Here is a 24,630-nt window from a genome sequence, read left to right as displayed (position 1 = left end):
AATGGTAGCACGGTCTCAATCTCATTAATACAAATTCTTTTGTTTTAAATGACGGTTAACATGGAACTATATATAGAACACGGGCTGAATGGTTGAAACCCCAACAAAATTTTATATCAGGTGAAGTGTGGTCACTATGTCATGCCAAGTTCGACTTTGTGAAGAGCAAGTCCAAGTTTGGCAATTGCCCACTAAATTGTTCAAGCCATATACCTGATAATATTTAATGCCAATAGATCTCCCATAAAATTTATATAATGTTTTACAGCCACATAGGTCTACAATATTACAAACCATGCATGGTCACTACAAAAGAACTGAAAGATCACCTACTAGTGCTGAATATTCAATGAGAAATCTCCAATGCTAGCATGATAGAATCCCCTAGTGAAGACTCTTGACCAGCAGTCTCATTGGCAGTAGAACTTGTTGATGGTCCACTAAGAAAGCTCACTTTCCTCGTATTTATGTTGTATCCATGGGTACTCACACAACATCCTCAGTGAATCAAGCTCCATTGCAACTTCTTTCATTGTTGGCCTATCTTCTCCTTTAACCTTCAAGCATCTTCTTGCAAGCTCAGCAACTGCAACTAACTGTTCTCTATCTCCCTCATTCACTACATGGTAGTCAAGAATCTGAAAAAGATTGCCGTCTTTCACGGAAGAAACAAAATGCATTGCAAGGCTTTTACGTTCCTCAGGTCCTTCTGATAGAATTGGATTTTTCCCTGTCAAAAGCTCAACAAGGACAACACCAAAGCTATAAACATCACTCTTATCAATTAGTTGACCTGTATGAAAGCATTCTGGGTCTAAGTAACCTAAGGTTCCTTGAAGTAATGTTGTGGCTTGAACTTCATCCAAAGGAGCCAATCTTGAAGCTCCAAAATCAGATACTTTAGCCATGTAATTATCATCTAGAAGTATATTGGAAGACTTGACATCCCTATGGAGGATGGGTATTGAATGGGCAGAGTGCAAATATCCCAGTGCTCCAGCTATTTCTGCAGCAATTCTTAAACGATTAGCCCATGAAATAGACACTGCTTGGTTCTCATTATGGATATGTTGGAAGAGGGTTCCATTAGAAATGAACTCGTAAACCAACAATGGAACCTCTGTTTCTAAACAACAACCCAAGAGCTTCACCACATTTCTGTGGTTGATTTGAGAAAGGATATCAACCTCATTGATAAATTGTATAATTTGGCCTTTATCCATTATTTTGGATTTCTTAATTGCCACTACTTTTCCATTTGATAAAAATCCTCTAAAAACCGTACCATACCCTCCTTGGCCAACTATCCGACTCTTATCAAAGTTGTTGGTTGCCTTCTCTAGCTGTTCCATGGTAAAAATCCCAGCAATTTCCGTGACACCCTTACGGGAAGCAATTTGTTGCTGTAATAGCAAGCCTCCATTTTGTTGAAAGAATTTTTCTTTACATTTGATGATTCTTCTTCGCTGGATTCCCCAGTATGAAAAATAAGAACAGGCAAATACAAACATAAAACTTACACCAACACCTGCATAAAAACAGATTTTAGACATTTAATTTCTTTCTTCAGCTTAAAATTATCTCTATCAATGAAAATTTTGGCTAACTATATACAAGACTAGTAGGGAGGAGGTTGTGTCAATACATACTTGTGTTTGGCTACCTTTGGTTAGGCTAGTCCATATTTGACATGTTTATATATAGCCCTATAAAGTAAAATTGGCCTTTGTTCCAATAATAATAATAATAATTATTATTATTATTATAATCATAATTATAATAATAATAATAACAATAATAATAATAATAATAATAATAATAATAATAATAATAATAATAATAATAATAATAATAATGAGAAAAGAAGAAAGTGAAGTCCTGTTGAGGTTGTCCATATATAACCGAAACCGTTTATCAGAACCGAAACCAACCGGCTATAACCGAACCGAACCGCACCATAGTAAATTGATTAGGTTTTGATTTTATAGGCCATAATTCTGGTTCAAAACCAAACCGAATCAAAAAATCGATGGTTAATCGGCACCTAATATTAAAGACTTAAAGTGTTTTGAATTCGATGGGTCAGTACGTAAAAAGGAGAGAAAAAAAAAAAGAACCAAAGTACTAACAGAGATGGGAGCTTCACTTTCACACAATCACACTTATTGATTTTCTAATTTCTAGGATCATAGTTAATTAGTTATAATATATGTAGTCTTTTACATAGAAAGTATATTGTTCTTGGCAAAATAAATGTATATTGCCTTAACTCTTTAGGAAATTTAATATGAAGGATTCACACTAGTTGTAGGATGCAAACATTTTTTTTTTAAAATGACACTATTAACCCCATGTAAATCGATTGTGAACCCAATAACAAAATGTAAACCAAACTAGAACCGAACCGAATAACAAAAATCATACCATTTGACACCCCTAAGCTCAGTCTAATGGCTCAAACAAATAACGATGTTTCATACGGTGCTAGCACTGAGGATTGATGAGTACTTCAATGTGCACAAAAGCCTAGCTCATGTAAAATCCCAATTTTCAATTTCATGGCCAATGATTTATTTTTCTTTTTTTCTTTTATTTTTTTTAACAAATTTATACAAAATTATATTGGTGTTTGATATTGGCCCCAAATATTGGTAGAAGAAAAAGCATTGACTGCTCCATTTGGTTTCACATAAAAAAGTGGTCATTGCTTGGTGGAATGACAGTTGTCTTGGACCCTATGGAATCTGGGATCTTGTCTTGCAACCGTACATGTGACCGTCTTTATCATGGTTTTAAAAATCAAAATTATCCTACCAAGAAAGAAAAAAATCGAAATTGAATAGGCCAGATGGTCGATTTGTATTAGAATCGACATTTGACTGATCTGATTCTTACCAGTTTCTTTATAGCAGATTTCTACAGATTCAAATTGGTAGTTAATATTGACTGGTTCAATCCTTGATTCCATTTTTCAAAAGCTTTATTTTGTTGTAAAGAAAATTAAAGGAAAGAGAAGTGAAAATTTTAAACTCAAAAAATAAATATTTATAATTGATACCCCATATGACTATATCATTAATTCAAAACCATTCTATATTTGATTGTTAAATTTCAATCTACTTTGCATCCAAATCCCTTTGGTATAAAAGTAAAATTCTCCATAAGTTTTTTTTTTTCCTGGATGTTAAAAGAATGAGGAAAAACAATGCTAAAGACGAGAGGTCTTATAATTAAAATAAAATTTATGTGTAAAATTTATCATTATTATATTATATAATCACATGGGATAATGATTAAAAAAATACATTTTTCTTTAATTCCCTTTTGGAAAGCAGTCATATTTTTTTATATAAATAAAAAAACATGTATAAAAAAAAAATTTCAGGTAAAACAACAATAAAATTTTTATTTTTCCTTTTCACATAAAACGTAGGAACACATGGGGGCTGCATAATAATCAAAACAATCAAGCAAGAAAATAACATAAAAAGAAGATTACCTGCAATAATTTTTATCAGCGGAACGCGTTTTAAGTCCTCTTTGCAGCCAGTCCCATGTTTCCAGCCATCGCCATGGTAACCTTGTGGACAGTAGCACTCGTAACTCCCAATCATATTTTTGCACTTACCACTATCATGGCAGTGATTATCTCCAGTCTCACATTCATTAATGTCTTCATCATCAAATCAAACACCCCATAACAAGAACCATGAAAATTTGTTAGTTATATATATATATATATTAGTAAAAAACCCCTTATTACAATGATAAATATATATAATTAAGAAAAAATAAGCTCATTACCTTGGCATCCTAGATAAGGGTTGCCTTCAAAACCATCAGTGCAGTTACATCGATAGCCAGGGCCATTGGTTGAATCAAAGCAATGGCTATATAGACCACATGCATAAGAATCTTTATGACATGTCTGATTCCCAATAGCCCAGTCCAACACCACCGGAAGACCATCAGTCAATCGTAATCCATCTAAATCAGCTGTTAAAGAATAGGAGAACCTGCTTTGATCGCCCAAGAAAGCAAAGTTGAAAGGGGTGGACTTCCAATTCTTAGATTTATTATTACTATCTATACCCATAAGCTTAATATTAAGAGTTTTGAGGCCTGGAGGAATAGAGGTTTGGCAACAACCAATTCCAGAGCAAGGCCCGTTTGTCACTTCAAGTGGCAGGTTATCACATAGAGACACACACGCACTAGTAAAGTTTTGGCCCTTTACGTAGGCCACGATGTTGCATCCGATGGCTCTGAACAAGTTGCTGCTAGCTGACCATGTGAATGGGGATGATTGGTCCAGAACATAGGTTCCTACTCTAAACTTATCTTCTGTAGATGCATTACAAATCACAGAAAGATAAGCACCCCCAACCACTCTGACTTGGGCTTTCGGGTATGATATCTGAAGAACCTCATGACTACCATTTCCTCTAAAGGGGGCTTTGATGTGGGTGCTGCTATTCCGGTTTTTGCATGTAATAAGATAACTAGGATCCATGAAGCATCCTTCTCTGATGCCAAATGGGTAGGGTATGGTCACATCTCCGCATTTGTCCTCGCAACCCCGCCGGGCTATTGGTGGAGTATCCGCCGCCATGGCTGCTATTGCAACTAATAATGAAAAAAGAGTAAACAGTATCGTCACAACCACCATGGCTAGATACGCACTTACGTTTTTCAAGAATGCCTTTATATCTCCCTCCCCTCCTTCCCTTTTATATGAAGAGCAGTAGAGGAGCTATTGACTCAAGGTACAGGAACTCCTATTGCAATTTTGATTTAGTCAGAGTATCTCCATGTCGATAACGGAGAAATTTGTTGCTGTTGCAATTTGTTTCTACTTCAACATAGCTATTTTGACAATGTCATTTGAATAATTCATCTTCGCTTTCATGTTAGAAGAAGGAAAGGAGTCTTTGGCATAATATTATACGTTAGAAACCCTGACCGTAGATATCCCAAAAATTAGGAACGTGTAATTTAAGTCATAAGTTCAAGTTTGAGTGGCCCACTTTCATATTTTATATTAAGCACATCAATCATTTGTAGTTTCTATTCTCAACGTCGAACCAAGGTTTTAAAACTTCGAATAGATCTTGGGGTCGGATTATATTGAAAGGATTTATATTTTTAGTTTTTTTAATAAAATCATGTTTTATTATCATTTTATATCAATCCAATCCGATCGATACTAACTGATTCAATCCAATCCAATTTTTAGAACCATGTGTGATCCTAAATGTTTTTTAGCATCTTGAAACACTCATCCTAAAGCAATGATGGCCATCCATGAAGGAATTCCTCCTTTAACTTGAGGAAAACTATCAATTAGAAGAGAGCCTTTTTATATATATATATATATATATATCAATCCAATCAGATTTGATTTAAATGACTCTTCACTGATTTAAGATTTTATTAGTTGTACCAGATCTGAACCATTGCATTGGTATCAATACACGTGTCACCTCCTGAAGGTGGCATTTCATGGAATTGTACCAGATCGGAATTGCAGACGATTTCAACCCCTTCTCCTAGAAGTCCCTCAGTAGTTGCCTACCGGTTTTTCTGTCAATAAATAGTTTACTTAAGTCAAAAATACAAATATTATTTATAAAAGAGTGGATCCATCCCCAAGATTTTCCCCCTTCCTCGATGTAAGCAGAAATAGCCAAACAGATATTTTTTGAAAAGGAGGGTGTATCTGTCGCAGGCCCTCTCTCCATGCCCTTTCTGTAGCCCAACATTCAATCATTTTTAAGTCAAACTAGAAATTGTTGTAGAGCTTCCTCTTAGGAAGAAGTTTTTGTATAGTTCAACACCTTTTTCTCTCTCTCTCTCTCTCTCTCTCTCTCTCTCTCTCTCTCTCTCTCTCTCTCTCTCTCTCTCTCTCTCTCTCTCTCTCACAGAGGAAAAGTCAGGAGAGATTATTAGGTCAAAGTAGAAATTGCTAGGGAGCTTCCTCTTAGAAAGGAGTTTATGGAGGGTTCATACTCTCTCTCTCTCTCTCTCTCTCTCTCTCTCAGAGGAAAAGTCAGGAGAGATTATTTGGTCAAAGTAGAAATTGCTAGGGAGCTTCCTCTTAGAAAGGAGTTTCTGGAGGGTTCATACTCCTCTCTCTCTCTCTCACTCAGAGGAAAAGTCAGGAGAGATTATTTGGTCAAAGTAGAAATTGCTAGGGAGCTTCCTCTTAGAAAGGAGTTTCTGGAGGGTTCATATTCCTCTCTCTCTCTCTCTCTCTCTCTCTCAGATTTCTTTTAGTCATTGGACACTTATCTACGCCAAAGATAAGTAAACTAGGATAAAAGTTTTTGAGCAAGTAGCCAGATATCACTCGTGGTTACATGATCTTGATTTCAAAGCTGAAATTATTGTAAGAAGCATTTCTCTAGTTCTTTTTTCTTTTTATTATGAACAACATAAAGTATAAAGCAAGGGTGTCAATTTAAAATCGAATCGAATCAAATTGAAGTAAATCGGTTCGATTTTGGTTTCAAATGCTGAAATTGTTCCTTAGTTCAGTTTTGGTTTTATGGCTGAAATCATTGAATAGAATCATATTACCAATTTTCAAACCATATAAGAAACCGGGTAAAATTATATTTATGGCTCCACTTGGCTGGGAAATTATGGTTTCAAGTTGTCATTTCCCAAAGAAATTTGTAGACTTTCCATATCACTCCAAATATAATCCGGATTCCATCCCGCTCTCTTTGCTGGCTTTACTCCTTCTAGAAGTCCCTCAACAGGTGCCTCACCAGTTTTTCCTATCAACAAATAATTACTTGAGTTAAGATACATATATTATTCATTTAGAAAGGAGTGAGCCCATCCCGAATTTTTTCCTCTTCCTTGGTGTAAGCAGAAATAGCCAAGCAAATATTTTTTTAAGGGGAGGTGCATGTGCCACAGGTGGGAATAAATTATTGGTTATCCATTTTGAATTATTTTATGCCTCTCTGTAGCCCAATATTCAACCATTTTTAAGTCAAAGTAAAAATTGTTGTGCAGCTTCCTCTTAGAAAAATGTTTTTGTATAGTTCAAACATCTCTCTCTCTCTCTCTCTCTCTCTCACACACACACACAAACATAGAGGAAGAGCTAGGAAAGCCTATTATTAAGTCAAATTAGAAATGGCTAGGGAGGTTCATCTGAGAAAGGATTTCCTGTGGAGTTCATACTCTCTCTCTCTCTCTCAAATTAAAAGTTTCTGTAGAATTTCCTCTTAGAAAGGAGTTTTTATAGAGTTACAATAGAGATCTCTCTCTCTCCCTCTCCCTCTCCCTCTCTTGGGAGGAGATTTCTTTTAGTCTTTGGACCCTTCTCTACGCCAAAGGTAAGTAAACTGGGATAAAAGTTTTTGGGCAAATGGCCAGATATCAGTCATGGTTACATGATCTTGAAGTCAAAGCTGGAATTACCCTAAGAAGCATTTCTATAGTTCATTATATACGACTCAATTTTTTTTTCTTTTTTTATGAACAACATAAAGTATAAAGTAAGGGTATTAATTTAAAAACAAATAGAACCAAATTGAAGTAAATCAGTTCGATTTTGATTCAAAAGCTGAAATTGTTCCTCAGTTCAATTTTGGTTTTATGACTAAAATCGTTCAGTGTCTAGGTGCAAGCTTCATGCGACCTGACAATGTCCTTTTTTCTTCAAATAAATATAAGGGAAAAATAACTCATAGAGGAGACTAACAAAAGAATACCTTATGGTTTTTCATGGAAATCCACAATAGTTGCAATCGTTAAAACAAAATAATAAATAAATAAAATTAAGAGAAAAAAACTCTAGAATCGACATGTAGGTCCCTGTCCTTGTCAATTTAACTGGGATCATTCTAAATCAAATCATCCAAAACATTGGAATCAAGATTAGCCGCGGATGACTCCAATCTAAGGGAATCAGATGATCGGATCAGATTTTCAAATCCCCTATCCTCCACAAGAGCCACCATCATATTCCATTATTTCTAACATAATTTAACTTGGTAATTTGTATTCAGCACATCGGACCAAGGTTTTAAAACTCAAGATTGATTTTGAGATTGGTCAAAGCAGATCGCCTTGGATTATTATCAATTTACACTTCTGGATTGGTATTGAATCATTGGGAATCGAACAAAATCGATATCAATCTGATCCGGCTGAGACTGACCAATTCCATCCGAGTCTCACAACCATGCGGACTTCCTTTTTTGTTTTTTTTTTTAACTATCTAGTCCGCATTACCAGTACAAATATCTGTTATGTGGTAAGTCCACTGAGGCTGGACCCGGCCTGACTCGACCCAGCCTAGACCGAGCTCTTGTGTATGATCCGCGAAGGGCCCACCCCATCTCACCTGCCCAGTCCCATCATCATTAGAGCCTAGCCTGCCAAGCCCATCCCGTCTCACCCATGTGCCCCATCTCATTTAACGCTTAGTCTACCAGGCCCAACCCGCATTGCCCAGCCTCTCTTTGGTCGTTGTAATCTACCTTAAAACCTGAATTTTCGTTGGCTTTTTTTGCTAAAAAAGCAAGGCCATTTGAAAGGGGAGAAAAATCTGGAAAAAAAAAAACCCAAAGAAGCCTTTTGTCCCCTCTATCAAGTGATATTTTCAGATCTTTTATACCATTTTTCTATGATGTTTTAAATTTTCAGTAATGCCTCTTGTTGACAAGCTTTGCTATTTGGAGCATCACTCTTTGAGCTGCAATTTGGTAGGTCCTGGCAAGGAATTCTGGTCAATCGGACATATACAAGCTGAGCTGAGATTCTCCCATGCATCGAGGGTAAGGTTTTGCATTTTATTTATTTTATTTATTTTTCATCTTAAAGTCTTTATAAAAAATACCAGGAAGTTTCAAAAAATTCTCAAAATTTTATTTTGTGATGGCTCACAACATATTTGATGTTTTCTGAAGATTTTGGAACCTAAAAATTTTTATAATGACAGTTTTGCCACTATGGGTATTTTAGTCATTTACAAAAATAGGAAGTTTATGAGCTCAAATTAGACTCTGGCTTTTGTCTGCGTTGAATGCTTTTGTCCTATTTAATAGATATTAGCTTTAATGTGAAGAAAATTTATTCAAGAAACCTTGTGTCATAATTTTACCTTTTTATCCCTCAAAGGGGCATTTTAGTCATTTATGTTTAAAATTTAAAAAAGATGTTATACAATTCTGGAAAAATGTATGAGATTTATTTTAATTTGTTTCAATGAATTAAATGCATTCCATATTTTTTTTATTTATATTTATGTATTATTTTATTAGTTTTCCCCCCTACGGGTATTTTGATCATTTGTCCATTTTAATACAAAAGTATTTAAAAAATAATATTTGCATGTATCACCATATTTAATCATGTATCAGGCGGCCTGATACATGAGGTGTTAATACATGTTTTAATGATATTATGTAATTTTTGTTAATTATTAACTGTATTTTCTATTTTTCATATTTAGGAAATGTTTATCTTAATGCATGATCTATGATCTGATTTTGATTTGCATACGTATACATTTAAAGGTATCTGAGGGATTCCATATCTGGTTTCCTATGTTTTACCCTAAATGCATAGGTTCATGAGGTGTCGATTGTACCACGGTGGATAAATGATATGTCTATTACAACCATTGCATGGAGAGTTCATGAGTCAAATTACATACGTGTCAAATAATATGACAAAAATTTTAATATGAGTCAAGTGAAAAAAAATTTGCCTAAAAAATTAACAAATAATATGACAAAAGCATTCACTCATTATTTCTAAAAGTATAAATAATTGAATTTTTCTGTTAAGTCAAATTTGGAGTTGCGTTTAGTTGGGATTTAAGTTTTGATGGCTAATTGTGTATGAAGTAAGTTGGATTCTTTTCCTTTTCCAAGATAGGTAAGGATTGTTTTATTCTTGATGGTTAATCACTTAATCTATTCCCCATGTGTTTCAAAATACTGATACTACAATGATAACCATTTTGCTTATAATATTACGAAAATGGGTGTGTAGGCGATCATATGTGTGCATGTAATCTCATATAGAGGTGGACCACTCCTCACTCACTCTCTCCTCCCCCTACGATAGAGGGCATGGCACATAAAAATCTCTTAAGGGAGAACTTTTTTGTTGGAAGCCTGGTTTCAGATAGGAGCGTATCGGAAAACATCAACAAGGATGGAAATTTTGCTTTTTTATTGGAGGTTGTGTGGTCATTTCACTCCCTTCTTAGCATAAGTACAGGTGCCACATTCCCAAACAAGCCTTTCTTTCCCAACTTAAGGCTTTGCTCAAAATGATTCCCTCTTCTCTATAGGATCCGAATACATCCCATCCCCTAAAGAACCTCCCTGATATTTGATCTAATGATGTTCATAGGAGTATTAACATGGATGAAAAGTTTTGTATATTGTCATCTGGATTTTGATCCACTCCAACCCCATCAATCCTTACAACATGCATCAGACAGTTAAAGGGGACTTGCATGTATTCTAAGGTCCACTCAACCATTAGATGCGCACTACAGAGACTGATGAATTGAAGAGAATCCGATCGTATGTCATCTAGTCTCAGCCATATAATTTAATTTATATTTATATTTTATTTCAAAATCCATTGAAGATACAACACAACTAATAAAAGTAACTTCAATTGATTACATAAGTCATACAACCGAGGAAAAGACACAGAGGCCAATGAAAAACAAAGCTTCAAACTTGTGACATTGAAAATCACATCATAAAATAAAGATAAATTCAAATTGTATAATATCATCTGGATCCTGAACCACTCTAGCTTCACCACTTCCTCCAATGCGCATCCTGACAGTTAGGGGGATCTGTATGCATTCCAAGATCCTCTCAACTATCGAATGCACACTGGAAGGACTGATGGGTTGAAGAGGATCCGGACGTGTGTCATCTAGCCTCAGCCCATCAACCACCAATCCTTGCTGCTTTTCTATAATTTAATTATATTTATATTTTATTTCATAAACCATTGAAGATACAAGACAACTAATAAAAGTAATTAACTTCAATTGATTACATAATTCATATAACCGAGAAAAAGACACAAGCCAATGAAAACCATCCCATCATAAAATAAAGATAAATTTAAAAGAAATTGAAAAGTATAGAAAGTCTAAGCCAGCGTTATTAAATCTTTATATTAAGAACATCTAGAGAAGTAAAGAGGCCCCACAACTCCTCCGACATCCAAATGTAGAGTGAACCTTGAAGTGCTTAACTCACTAGAATGTCTTTCCTCTCACCTGTACAAAGAAGAAACTCATTAGGATAAATATTGAAAACCAAAAATTTCCACTTTATTCTTAAATATAAGATCAACAATAATACGAAAACAATTGAGATCATAATGCGACAACTCATTCTCAGATTTGGTCAGGAAACAATTAAGACCCATCTATTTTGGCCTCTCTCAAATAAATCTTGATTGTCCAATTAACTCGAGATCAGCTCAAATAGGTGATATGATCTTAACTCAAACTACAGCTTTATTTTACTAATGGGGTAAAAGAAGTGTGGGTTGAATTCTCATGTTCATGCCTTTTTGGAGTCAAAGTTATCTCAAAATTTATTAAATAGCAATTAGTATAAAGCAAGCCACTATAAAGAAATTTTCTTAAAAAAAAAAATAATAATAATCAAAATAATAAATAAAAAGTATACCAACAATGATGAACATGGTGCAATTTTTTTTTTTTTTTTTTTTTTTTTTTTTTTTGTGTGTGTGTGTGTGTGTAAAAATATGTCGAAATACTTTAAGAGTTCAATGCTAACAGATACATTCATGCCAAAGGGATTGAGAATAACACATTAGCAGAGGATATGATGCCTTGTCAGTAAACAATTACCTTGTCATCTGTCCAAAGATCATCATCAGTGAAGCCATCACCAATCTCTATTTCAAAAGTTGCATCGGTAGAAGTTGTCCATGGTTTACCTAGAAAAGGTTCAGTCTCCTCCTGATTCTGTTGTAATGATGGTTGCTCATACAACATTTTCAAAGAATCAAGCTCCTTTGCAACTTCCTTCATTGTCTCGGTCAACACAAGAAACCCTAGCCGATGCAGCGGAAAAAATAATAGGACCGCACCCCTAACAACCCATCACCACTTCTGCTTAATCAAAACCAATAGAAGAACAGCCCAAAACAAGCATTCACTTGTGCCTACTCCTAGTAATTCTGACCGTTTGAGGAGTGTCAGAACTTGACGAAGCTAAGATGATTTGCTTCCGACTTTAATTACTGGGAGGAAACATCTAAATCCTACTATGATTCTTTGAAGCCAATGGAAGGACTCATATGTAATATTAATGAGATTGTCATATTGGTGGACCACAGAAAGCTCACCTTAGAAAAGTGGAGCCTCAACAGGGACGGGCGAAGGAGACTGGGGAGTTTGGTCTACAGCCCTAGCATAATAACAATGGACAGGTCCAGATACAGCTCCACACCTTTGTCCAAAGGAAAGATAGCATGGCTTGAAGTACTTTGGTTTTAGGATCTGAACCCGAAGACTTTGTGCCTCTTTACAATCCTTCAACATGGTAGCAATAAAATTTTATCTAACTGTGCTATAAAATAAGCATGTTTTATGCCAAATAATAATAATAATAATTAATTTCGATTCAATGGTCCTTATTACTTTTTTTTTTTTTTGTAAAAGCCCACAAGTAACCATACAAAGGATCCATAGAGAAATCAAGGAAAGATCCCATAAAGGGGCCAGAATTATTACTACTCATCAATTAATTGAATGTCCAAAATTCCCCTTATGGTTCATAAGGCCACTGTGACTTGACAAGCTTAGAGTAATAAAAAGAAGATAAATTTCCAATTAAAACAAAGACTTAAAAATATGATTTAGGCATGGGAGGCTGGCTACAAACTAATATTAGCTGAATGCTTTCTCATGCAGGATTTTTATCAAAACAACTAAGCAAGAAAATAGGAATTTATTATTTAGAAAAAAAATAAAAAATACCTGCAATAATTTGTATCACCAGATTGCGTTTCAGTGGTTCCTGAACATAGCGAGTCCCCTTTATCCAACCATCGTCATAGTAGCCTTGTGGGCAATAACAGCTATAACTCCCAATTGTATTATCGCATATACCACTCTTATCACAGTAATTAACATATCCATTTTCACATTCATTTATGTCTTCATCATCAAATCAACCACCGCATCACAATAATGATGAAAATTTGTTAGTTATAGTAAATATAATTTTTGGTTAGAAAATACCCATATATATAAATAAAGGAAAAAGATCTATGTCTCGGAGCTTGGCCCATGCCAACCCCCATGAGTCTATCTCTCTCTCTCTCCCTCATGAAAAGACTTTTTTACCCTCAATTTAGAGGAAAAGAGAAAAGAGAAACCACTTCCCAGTATATATTTAATTAAGAAAAGAAAAGATAAGTTACCTTGGCATCCTAGGTGAAGGAGATAAGGGTTGCCCTCAAAACCATCTTCGCAATTACACCGATAGCCATAGCCGGGACCATTGATTGAATCAGAGCAATTGCTATTTGGACCACAAGCATAAGATTCATTATGAATTGCTTCTTCACATGTTTGATTCCCAATTACCCAGTCCAACACAATTGGAGTCTTCGATCTGTTGAAACTATTGACCGAAAGATCTGATGAATTGAAGGTGAAGTAATTTGGATCGCCCAAGAAACCAAAGCTGCAAGGGTTGGACTCCAAATTCTTAGTGTGGTCATGATAACTATCAAGTCTCACATAGAATCTTTTGATGCCCAAAGGGATTGAGGTCTGGCAACAACCAATTCCAGAGCAAGAACCGTTCGTCACACTATCCATACTTTCACACACAGATATGCACCTGATGCGGAAAAATTTGACCGGGCGATCTTCCCTGCTGTTCCTGGTGCCTTGGCCGACCTGCACAGAAGAGATGACAGGGGAGAGCCGGGCTGACCCGGCGGGGGACTCTCCGATGCCTAAGTTAGAACTTTCCACAACAGATGCTCAAGAGAGCGTTTTTCAGTAAGAGAAGTGAGTCCTCGATCCCTTGTGATGAAGGCTTACCTTGGTATTTATAGGCTGCTGATGGAGGGCCAGTGGGAGACGATTGTGAAGAGTCCTGTTTAGGCGTGGAGTCCTCAAGGGGAGTGACTCTATGATTCTGGGAATATTCTTGGAGTATTCCCCTCTTAACTAGGAAAGACCAACCGTGTGACGTCATGATGACGTGTAGTGGATAGAGTCCTGTCCTCTAGAATAGGGATTGCGTTCCTTGACTGTAGGGGTGGACGAAGACACGATTCTGGAATCCTTGTTGTTGACGTCGGTCGAGGTGCCAGTACGGCCAGATGGAGGCCGAGGTGGAAGCATGGCCAGATGGATGCCGAGGTGGAGAACGGCCTGATGGAGGCCGAGGTGGAGCACGGCCTGATGGAGGCCGAAAAAGCAGCATGGCCTGATGAAGGCCGAGGTAGAAGCACGGCTAAATGGAGGCCGAGGTGGAGCACGGCCTGATGGAGGTCGAGGTGCAGCACGGCCTGATGGAGTCTGAGGTTGCAGCACAGCCTGATGGGGCCGAGGTTCAGCACGACTTGATGGAGTCCGAGGTAGCAGAGCGGCCTGATGGAGGCCGAGGTGATATCGTGGTCTGATAGATGTCGAGGTAGCAGCACGACATGATTGAGGCCGAGGTAGTAGCACAGCCTAATGGAGGCCAAGGTAGAAGCACTGCCTGCTGGATGCCGAAGTAGCGGCTCAGTCCTGTTCAGGTTTGCGTACATGCTTTAGCCGTGCTGAGGAAAGTGACATATTTTGCCTCATCACCAGCCCCCCGCTCTAGCAGTTTGAATCGACCTGCTAGAGGATTTAATCCAATGCGAGATGCACCGCTTCACTTTCTCAGCGAGGCGCCTTCATGGGGGTCGAGAAGAAATGGCCCGATCTGAGGAGGACCATCCCAATAATGTCGGGTCGATAACTAGAGAGCCGGAACAGGGTGTTGCTGGAGGCGAACGGGGTGGCTGACCCTTAGGCCTATCAGAAGCAGTTGGATGACGTTAACATTTTTTCGTTTCGGGTTGGCTCGGTCGATGCCATCTTGTTCATTCAGAGTAAGACGCCAGGCTACACTCTGACAGACTATGAGTGACGCATTGCGGTCCATGCTACTCTGGTGCAGCCCTACAGCTTGATCGATGTTGGTGAAGAGGTGATCCGACTCGAAAGATATTCTTGTGCTGAGCTAGGCCCATCAATCAGCCCCCCGAGACTAGCCTCATGTATATGAATCCATATTTATGCAGATGTCTCCTTCGGTAGCGATGTATTTTGAGGGCCTTATTCCCATTGTTGGAGAATGAAAAATTTATTTTGTGTCTTCATCTCTCTGTATTTTTGTGCTTCTTTCTTTATTTTCTTGCGCATCGGGCATGGACCGAAATGAGTAACTTTTTGAAAGAATGAGGACGAGTGCAGCTGACTGAGTGCGGCCTTGAGGCGTTAAGCCTTGGACTAGCCATAGAGGTGCCGAGCTAGGGCTTAATTTTTTGATGTGCCTTGCATTAAGGTCTTTTGTGGTGCCGAGTGGGGGCTGGGGCTTGCATGCTTGATAACTTAAGGTCTTGAGGTGCCGAGCCGTGCTCGGTCTTGAGTGCCTTAGTACGTAAGGGCTTTGAGTCGCCAAACTAGGGTCTGGTCTTGTGTTGCCGAGCTCGAGCTCGGTCTAGTTGCTGCCGAGCTGGAGCCCTGTCTTTGTGCTTTATTGGTTAAGGTCTTTGAGTGGCCAGACTAGGGTCTGGTCTTGTGGTGCCGAGCTTGGGCCTGGTCTTAGATGTGCCGAGCTAGGGCCCGATTTTTGTGCCTCATTGGTTAAGGTCTTTGAGTCATCAGAATAGGGTCTGGTCTTGTGGTGCCAAACTTGGGCTCGGTCTTAGATGCGCCGAGCTAGGGCCCAATCTTTGTGCCTCATTGGTTAAGGTCTTTGAGTCACCAGAATAGGGTCTGGTCTTGTGGTGTCGAGCTTGGGCTCGGACTTAGATGCGCCGAGCTAGGGCCCGGTCTTTATGCCTCATTGGTTAAGGTCTTTGAGTCGCCAGACTAGGGTCTGGTCTTGTGTTGCCGAGCTCAAGCTCGGTCTAGTTGCAACCGAGCTAGAGCCCGGTCTTTGTGCCTCATTGGTTAAGGTCTTTGAGTCGCCAGACTAGGGTCTGGTCTTGCGTTGCCAAGCTCGAGCTCGGTCTAGTTGCTGCCGATCTGGAGCCCTGTCTTTGTGCCTCATTGGTTAAGGTCTTTGAGACGCTAGACTAGGGTCTGGTCTTGTGGTGCCGAGCATGGCTCGGTCTTAGATGTGCTGAGCTAGGGCCCGGTCTTTGTGCCTCATTGGTTAAGGTCTTTGAGTCGTCAGACTAGGGTCTGGTCTTGTGGTGCCGAGCAAGGGGTCGGTCTTAGATGCACCGAGCTAGGGCCCGGTCTTTGTGCCTCATTGGTTAAGGTCTTTGAGTCGTCAGACTAGGGTCTGGTCTTGTGGTGCTGAGCTTGGGCTTGATCTTAGATGTGCCGAGCTAGGGCCCGGTCTTTGTGCCTCATTGGTTAAGGTCTTTAAGTCGCCAGACTAGGGTCTAGTCTTGTGGTGCCGAGTTGTACACAATCTTAGAAGAGTTAGATATTTGCAAGAAGCTTCATAGTATGTTGATGTGTTGTATGCAGTTGGGACAAATATATTGCTTAAAAATAGAATCTAATCTGCTACGTGATTGAAATTGAATAACTGCTAAGGTGCTGATAGTATAAAATCTTCATGACTAACACCCAATCGATGATTGATCTTGCCGAGCTGGCCTCTGGTAGTTTTCGCGTTCTTCTCTGTGCGGACGTGCTCCTCTACTGAATCTCTGAGGCGACAGTTGGCGTCTTTCTACCCGGGGTGGGGATATGTGAGTATCATGTGTCTCTGGGCTCTGATGATGTTCAGAACGACGGGCTCTCCCGATCTGGGCAGGGACGGGACCTCATCTGCGCCCCTCAGTAAGTGAGCGCAGTGGTATTGAAGAACAGTGTGTGAAGTTCTAGCCGACCCCCTTCTTGCTGTTGATTGAGGGGTGACGCTGTTGTCAGGAGATTCGTCACTGGGGCGTCTGCTCAGAACAGGCCTATGCGGCTGAGCTGAACTAGTTCCTTCGCTGGAAGTGTCGAGCCGAACTGACGTATGAAGTCCCTCACCAGTGCGTTTGTAGCTAATGCCTGCAACTGCAAGCTCTGCATCTGTTCTTCCAGGTTCGGTTGAGTGACCCGGGATGATGGGACATGGCGGGATAGCTGAGGGTTCTGCTCGCGTTGATCCCCCTCTCCCTAGGCAACTTGTGTATCGGGCCTGGTTTGCTGGGGTCCTTCTCGAGGGTTCTCTGCTGGGACGTTTGCCTGCTCTGCCATTGGTGGTGAATGAGAACGTCCAAGCGGTACCCACCAAGTGGATCTTGCTTGCGTTGTCGTTGAAGAAACGACCTTCTCACTCCTTAATTGCATTGTTCCAAGGTGACTTTTTGTAACAACTTCCCACGGACGGCGCCAATCTGATGCGGAAAAATTTGACCAGGCGATCTTCCCTGCTGTTCCTGGTGCCTTGGCCTACCTGCACAGAAGAGATGACAGGGGAGAGCCGGGCTGACCCGGTGGGGGACTCTCCGATGCCTAAGTTAGAACTTTCCACAACAGATGCTCAAGAGAGCTTTTTTCAGTAAGAGAAGTGAGTCCTCGATCCCTTGTGATGGAGGCTTTGTTGTTTTATGGTTGTCCTTGTTGGCAACTCGGCCACGTGGCGGTGATGACGTGGCCAGTTTGGGTGATGTGGATGAAAATGATGACATGGTAGTGTCCAGTGTCACCAATGAGATAATAGAGCAGCTTGGTATGCATGGAGTGGTTTAATACATCATTAATAGGTGGTGCGAGTTTCTGGGTCAAAACTGGTAAAATTGGCCTATTTTCGATCGAGGGCATTTTCGGCAGTGAAAATGACATTTTTGGAAGATCGGTTCTTCATAAAAAAGATAGATTGTAATTTACCTAGTCCAGTGCATTTGATTTCGTCACATTCCGATACCGTATGAAGAAGTTACGGCATTTATGGCAGTCGAGGGCAGTTTCAGCATTGAAGATGAATTTTTTAAAGGAAGTGTTCTACATGTAACAATACGACAAAAATACAATCTTTCCAATGGTTCTGATTTCATCGTATTCCGATTGCGTATGAGAAAGATACATCATTGGAAATGTGTAGGGGTATTTTGGTCTTTTTACATGGATGATTCAGATGATTGAGTCTTCTAAAAATTCATAGAGCATCCAGTTACGATTCCAACGCACTTCATTTCATCTCGATCGGATATCGTATGAAAAAGTTATAAGCGTTTCCGTAAAGTCGGTTCGAAAATCCAAACCGAAAATCCATCAGTTGCTCTCGGTGTTGGGTGGATTTTTCGGAATTTATTTTTGAAATTTGAAGGGCTCTTGTGTAATTTCAAGATTTTGAAGGTCTGAGTTGCAAGGGATTTTTAAGCACTGAAATATATGGAGGCAGGGGCTTGATTGTAATAAAGAGGAGTAAAGGGAAGTGAAATGGATGGCCAAGATTCGACCACGTAGTCTTGATGCTCATCCAAAGGCTACTGAGATTTTGTGCTGACACGGACGAGATAGATGCTTATCCGAGGCTTCTCATTGGTGGAGTATATTATATATAATGGTTTGGTGCTTCACTTGATCATATTTGCTATAGTGTTACGCATGTGCAAAAAGGGCTACAGATAGATGCCATTTAATTTGATCTCATGAGATCTAGATTAAACTAGATCTAAAGATCTTGATCCAACGGCTGTAATCTATTTCAGCCATCATGAGAGATAGTCAACAACTACCGTATTTTGTGCTGACGTACCCAATGGCGCGTCGACAACGTATCTGACGATGTCAGCGCTTGCATCACAGTGACATCATCAGTTGACTCGATTATTCTAATCTTACGGTCAAGATTTATTAGCCGTTTGAATAATTTAACGGCTGAGATTAAAAGTAGATTTGGATTGATCCGATGGCCCAGATTTCACCCCTGTTGCGTGCGCCGCGGCGTAGCCTACGCCAACCTCCGAAGATTCCATTTTGAGTGTTCTGGTTGGTCCAACTTCAAATGGCCATATCTCCCTCATCTTAACTCCGATTTGAGTGATTCAAGTTGGAGATTCTTCATCTCTCCGAGATCTACACATCAGAGGGAAGAAATCCGGCAGAGGGGTTGCTGAGGTGGTCGGAAAAACGAGTTGAAGCTCGTGGAAGGCTAAAGGTTTGAATTAAAGACTTCCATCCTCTTGCACTTCATCCATAGCCCCCATTAGAGGCTTAGGAAGTTGCTGGAAACCAAGGTAGCATGTTCTATTAGTTGTTGCCAAGAGAAAAGAAAAGAAAATAGAAGAGAAGAGAAAAAGAGGGAAATAGAGAAGAAGTTGTTTCCTCTCTTTGTGTGTGTGTGAATGTGAATGTGAGTGTCATTGTTACTCCATGAAAGTAAAGACAAGGAGAAAAGAAAGAAGAAGAAGAAGAAGAAGAACCTAGAATTTGGTTCTTGTGAGTTGCTTCAAGAAACCCAAGTACCAACCGGGGTTGAAGCATTGGCGGCACCGAGACAACATGATTGTGGTCCGCATCAAGTGGAGATCGACATTATTGCATCTCCGATGGTTACTCCTTGTCAAGGTAACCTCACTTTTGCCAAATTTCCATTATTATAAATCATTGTAGGCAAGATGTTTGATAAAATGCCTAAGTGATAGTTGTAGTCTATTTGGGGGAAATTTGCATGTATGAGTGATTCACTATAGGGCATTGTTATAAGCCCGACTTTATTTTATTGGTGTTCAGTGGGTGCTGGACACAGGGGCTATGTGTTCCTTGGTAGGTACAACTACCTAAACCTATTTGTCGTGGGTGCGGCCTCTCAGATCATTCTGAGAAAACTAGGGTGAAGACCTAGCCATTGTATGTCATTGGTGGAAACTGGGAATGTGTTCCCTTGGCTGTGGGTGCAGTCATAATTAGTATTGAGTAAATGCTGAGCCCGACAGTGGGCATTACTCCGTGCATGTAGGCAACTGGCCGAAGCACGTATTTCTTGTGTTGTGGATGTGTATGTTCGTATTTGTATTGTGGATTGGAGTGCTTGGCTGCAGAATGGGTGTGTACATCTGGTAGACCTGACCACTTGGTGGTGCAGTGTGGATGTGCATACGACTGTGTATGTATGTGACAGTGATTACCGTGTGAGGTTTATGGGACAGCTCTGGGCAGCAATACAGGTTATGTGAGTAAGTTTCATGCAACAGTAAGAATGGTCAGTAGTATACATAGTAGCTCTGGGCAGCTTCAATAGATTGTGCTATTGAAGTGCAGATAGTGATTGCCACATCAGGGGTACAGTTGGAAAGTGAAAAAATATTTGGCACACTGATTCACCCCCCCTCTCAGTGTCAATCGGGACCCAACAAAGATCACCTGCATAATCTGAATCAACATAACCAGATAAACTATCACCATTCCTCCCAAACTCCAAACAAACACCAGAGGTCCCTTTCAAGTACCTAAGTATCCACTTCACTGCTTCCCAATGAGCTTTACCTGGACATGACAAATATTTGCTCACCACACTGACAGCTTGTGAAATGTCAGGACGAGTGCAAACCATAGCATACATAACGGAGCCAATTGCACTAGAGTATGGAACACATGACATGTACTCCACCTCTTCATCTGTCTTAGGTGATAGAGCAGTTGAAAGTCTAAAATGAGATGCAAGAGGAGTAGTTACAGGTTTGGCATCTTTCATGCTAAAACGATTCAATACATTCTCAGTGTACTTTTGTTGAGATAGCCACAGCTTCCCTGCTTTTCTATCCCTCTTGATCTCCATACCAAGGATCTTCCTTGATGCCCCCAAATCTTTCATCTCAAATTCAGAACTTAATTGTTCCTTCAACCTATTGACCTCATTCCTATCTTTTGCTACAATCAACATATCATCAACATAAAGCAACAAATATATGAATGACCCATCAAAGAGCTTTCTGAAATAAACACAACAGTCATATTGACACCTGGAGTATCCAAAACTAGCCATAACTGAATCAAACCTTTTATGCCACTGTCTAGGAGATTGTTTCAAACCATATAGGGACTTCTTCAACAAGCATACATGGTCCTCCTTACCTTCAATAACAAACCCTTCAGGTTGATGAATATAAATCTGTTCTTCTAGTTCACCATGCAAGAATGTTGTTTTCACATCAAGTTGCTCCAACTCCAAATCATGTATAGCAACTAAAGCAAGTAGGACACGAATAGAACTATGCTTAACAACAGGTGAGAAAACATCATTAAAATCAATTCCTTATACTTGACTGTAGCTATTTGCAACTAAACGTGCCTTGTACCTAGCATCTTCAACACCTGAGGTAAATTCCTTCTTCTTAAAGACCCATTTGCAACCAACAATTTTCTTCCCTGTTCTCGGCTTCACAAGCTCCCAAGTCTGATTTTTATGAAGAGATTCCATCTCCTCATTCATGGCAATCAACCATTTTGTAGAATCAATTGGAGCAACAACTTCAGAACATGTTGCATGCTCACTATTTTCAATTGTATCTGCAACAGATAATGCATAAGCAAGAAATTCAGCATGCCCATACTTTTGTGGTTGTCTAATATTCCTCCTTGGTCTATCCTTGGCAATGCTGTACCGCTCATCTTCTTGATTCTCTTGAGCATCATCTCCTTCAGTAAAAGTAGGCAGCTGGACTAAAGTAGATTGTGCTTTGCTTGAAGATAGACCACCAATTTCAGACTCCACCTTCTCTCTAGATTTTTCTTGACCTTCATCACAATAAATAGGAGCTTCTTTCCTAAGATGCAGCATAGCAGATTCATCAAAAGTAACATCTCTGCTAATAAGAAATTTTGGAGACTTTGGATCAGGACACCATAACCTGTATCCTTTCACTCCAGATCCATACCCAAGAAAAATGCATTTCTTAGCCCTAGGTTCCAACTTCCCTTCATTTACATGTGCATAAGCAGGACATCCAATTACTTTTAAATTTGAGTAGACTGTAGGTTTACCTGACCAAACTTCTTCTGGAGTCTTGCACTCAATAGTTGTGCAAGGAGATTGATTCACCCACAAGGTTGCTATGTTAACTACTTCTGCCCAGAACTCCTTGCCCAATCCTGCATTTGATAACATACACCTTGCCTTTTCTAACAAGGTTCTATTCATACGCTCCTCACTCCATTCTGTTGGGGTATTTTAACAACTGTACGGTGTCTTGCAATACCTTCATTTTTGCAGAACTCATTAAAGTCACCTTCACAAAACTCTAGGCCATTATCGGTTCTCAACCTTTTAATTTGTTTCGCAGTCTGCTTCTTAAGCAAATTCTTCCACTGTTTGAAAGTGACAAATACTTCATTTTTGTGCTTCAAGAAATAGACCCAAACCTTCCTAGAGAAATCATCAATGAAAGTAAACAAGTATCTTGCACCAACCCCCTTTGAAGCAACCCTGGAGGGCCCCCATAGGTCTGAATGAATGTAGTCCAAAGTTCCCTTGGTTCTGTGAATAGCAGTACTGAAACTAACTCTTTTCTGCTTCCCACACACACAATGCTCACAGAACTCCATTGTTCCTGTACTCTGACCACACAATAAGCCCCTTTTACTTAATGATGCCATCCCTCTTTCACTCATATGGCCTAACCTCATATGCCATAAATTTGTGACATCTGATTCAGACATAGATGATGAAGCTACTGCAATAGACCCAGTGATAGTAGTACCCTGCAACACATATAAACTGCCAACCTTGATTCCATTCATCAATAAGAGAAAACCCTTGCTGATCTTCATGACTCTACCTTCAGCTGTATACTTGCACCCATTTGAATCAAGAGTGCCTAAACTGATGAGATTCTTCTTCAAATCAGGGACATGCTTGAGATTGGACAAGGTTCTGACAATGCCATCATACATCTTGATATTGATCGTTCCCATTCCAATAGTCTTACAAGAAGCATTATTTCCCATCAACACAATTCCACCTCAAACTGATTCGTATGTGGAGAACCATTCACGATTGGGACACATATGGTAGGAACAACCAGAGTCAAGAATCCATTTATCCTGCGATCTAACTTTATCATCAGTCACCAAAAGCATATCAGACTCACTCTTATCTTCAGTAATACTAGCTTCTGCAGAATCATCTCTTTTCTGTTGATTTTGAGCACCACCACCTGCCTTCTACTTATTTAAAAGCTTATAACATTCAGATTTAATATGCCCCTTTTTCTTACAGTAATTACAGGTTAAATTCTTGTGCTTAGATTTTGATCTAGCCTTCTTTTTGTCACCATCTGAACCCCTTTCATTCGTTCTTCCTCTAGGTACCAAACCAACACCATCAGATTTATTGGTAGATGTCAACTCATCATCAATCTTCTGCTTGCTTTGCAGATTCGTTTTGACATCCTCAATAGAGATTGTCTCTCTACCATAAATCATGGTATCCCTAAAATTCTTATAAGATGGAGGCAGAGAACATAACAATAATAGGGCCGAATCTTCATCATCTATTTTAACATCTATCTTTTTCAAATCAGTAACTATAGAATTAAACTCAGATATGTGGGATTTAATAGAAGTACCTTCACCTATATGAAGGGTATATAGTTGTTGCTTCAATATCAACCTATTGGTGAGGAATTTGGTGAGGTAGAGGTCCTCTAACTTCACCCATAACTTTGTAGCCGTTTTCTCTGAGAGAACTTCCTGTAGAACATCATTCGAAAGACACAACTGAATAGCTGAAAGGGCATTATCATCTAAATCGTTCCAATCATCATCGGACATAGTTGCAGGTTTCTTCGCCTTCCCAAATAGGGTTTTCTTCAAACCCTGCTGTGTGAGAACAGCCATCATTCGAACCTACCTTAAACTAAAACTGATGTTGCTGTCAAACCTATCAATATCGTATTTCGTTGAAGCCATGGATCGAAGTAACCCAGAGCTCTGATACCAATTTGTAAAATCAAACACCAAGAAACACGAATAATAAAGAGACAATAGATCTGTACGACACAGAGATTTAACGAGGTTCACACACCAGGGGGTGTGCTACGTCCTCGGGCGAAGAAGAAGATGATTCACTATGTAGAAGAGAAATTACACCCTAGCAGCGGCGAGGAAAAACTCGCCCTGAAACCCTAGCTGCATGAAAATCCTGGAATACAATGACTTTCTCAACAAGCAACAGTACATTATATATACTCCAAATCGTGGGTCAACCCATCGGGTCACGGTTGATCTGGTCGAACCATACCGCAGGGCTACGCCCCTGCACCCCCATACAAGATTAGTTATGGGCTCCAGACTTGGGCCGATCGGCCCAACCCCTCTGCTTCCATCATAGATCTTAGAAAATTTTTCATTCGGGTCGCCACCAAAATATGTCGGATTGGATCAATCTTCAAAACGGGTCAAGAATTCGAGACAAACTTAACAAA

General features: G+C 39.4%; 1 protein-coding gene across 1 annotated transcript; it reads right to left on the bottom strand.

The window, feature by feature from the left end:
- Positions 1-238: 238 nt before the first annotated feature.
- LOC122073804 (wall-associated receptor kinase 5-like) lies at positions 239-4,636 on the bottom strand. Its single transcript, XM_042638442.1, has 3 exons — positions 3,805-4,636; positions 3,500-3,673; positions 239-1,528 (listed from the first exon to the last, which is right to left on the bottom strand). The coding sequence occupies exons 1-3, from the start codon at positions 4,610-4,612 to the stop codon at positions 441-443; spliced, it is 2,070 nt and encodes a 689-aa protein (XP_042494376.1). The 5' UTR covers positions 4,613-4,636; the 3' UTR covers positions 239-440.
- Between the last annotated feature and the right edge of the window lie 19,994 nt (positions 4,637-24,630).

Source organism: Macadamia integrifolia, chromosome 3, assembly GCF_013358625.1.
Source record: "Macadamia integrifolia cultivar HAES 741 chromosome 3, SCU_Mint_v3, whole genome shotgun sequence".
Taxonomy (NCBI): domain Eukaryota; kingdom Viridiplantae; phylum Streptophyta; class Magnoliopsida; order Proteales; family Proteaceae; genus Macadamia; species Macadamia integrifolia.
Note: the sequence above shows the minus strand (reverse complement) of the source record. Positions and strands in the feature narration are given on the sequence as shown.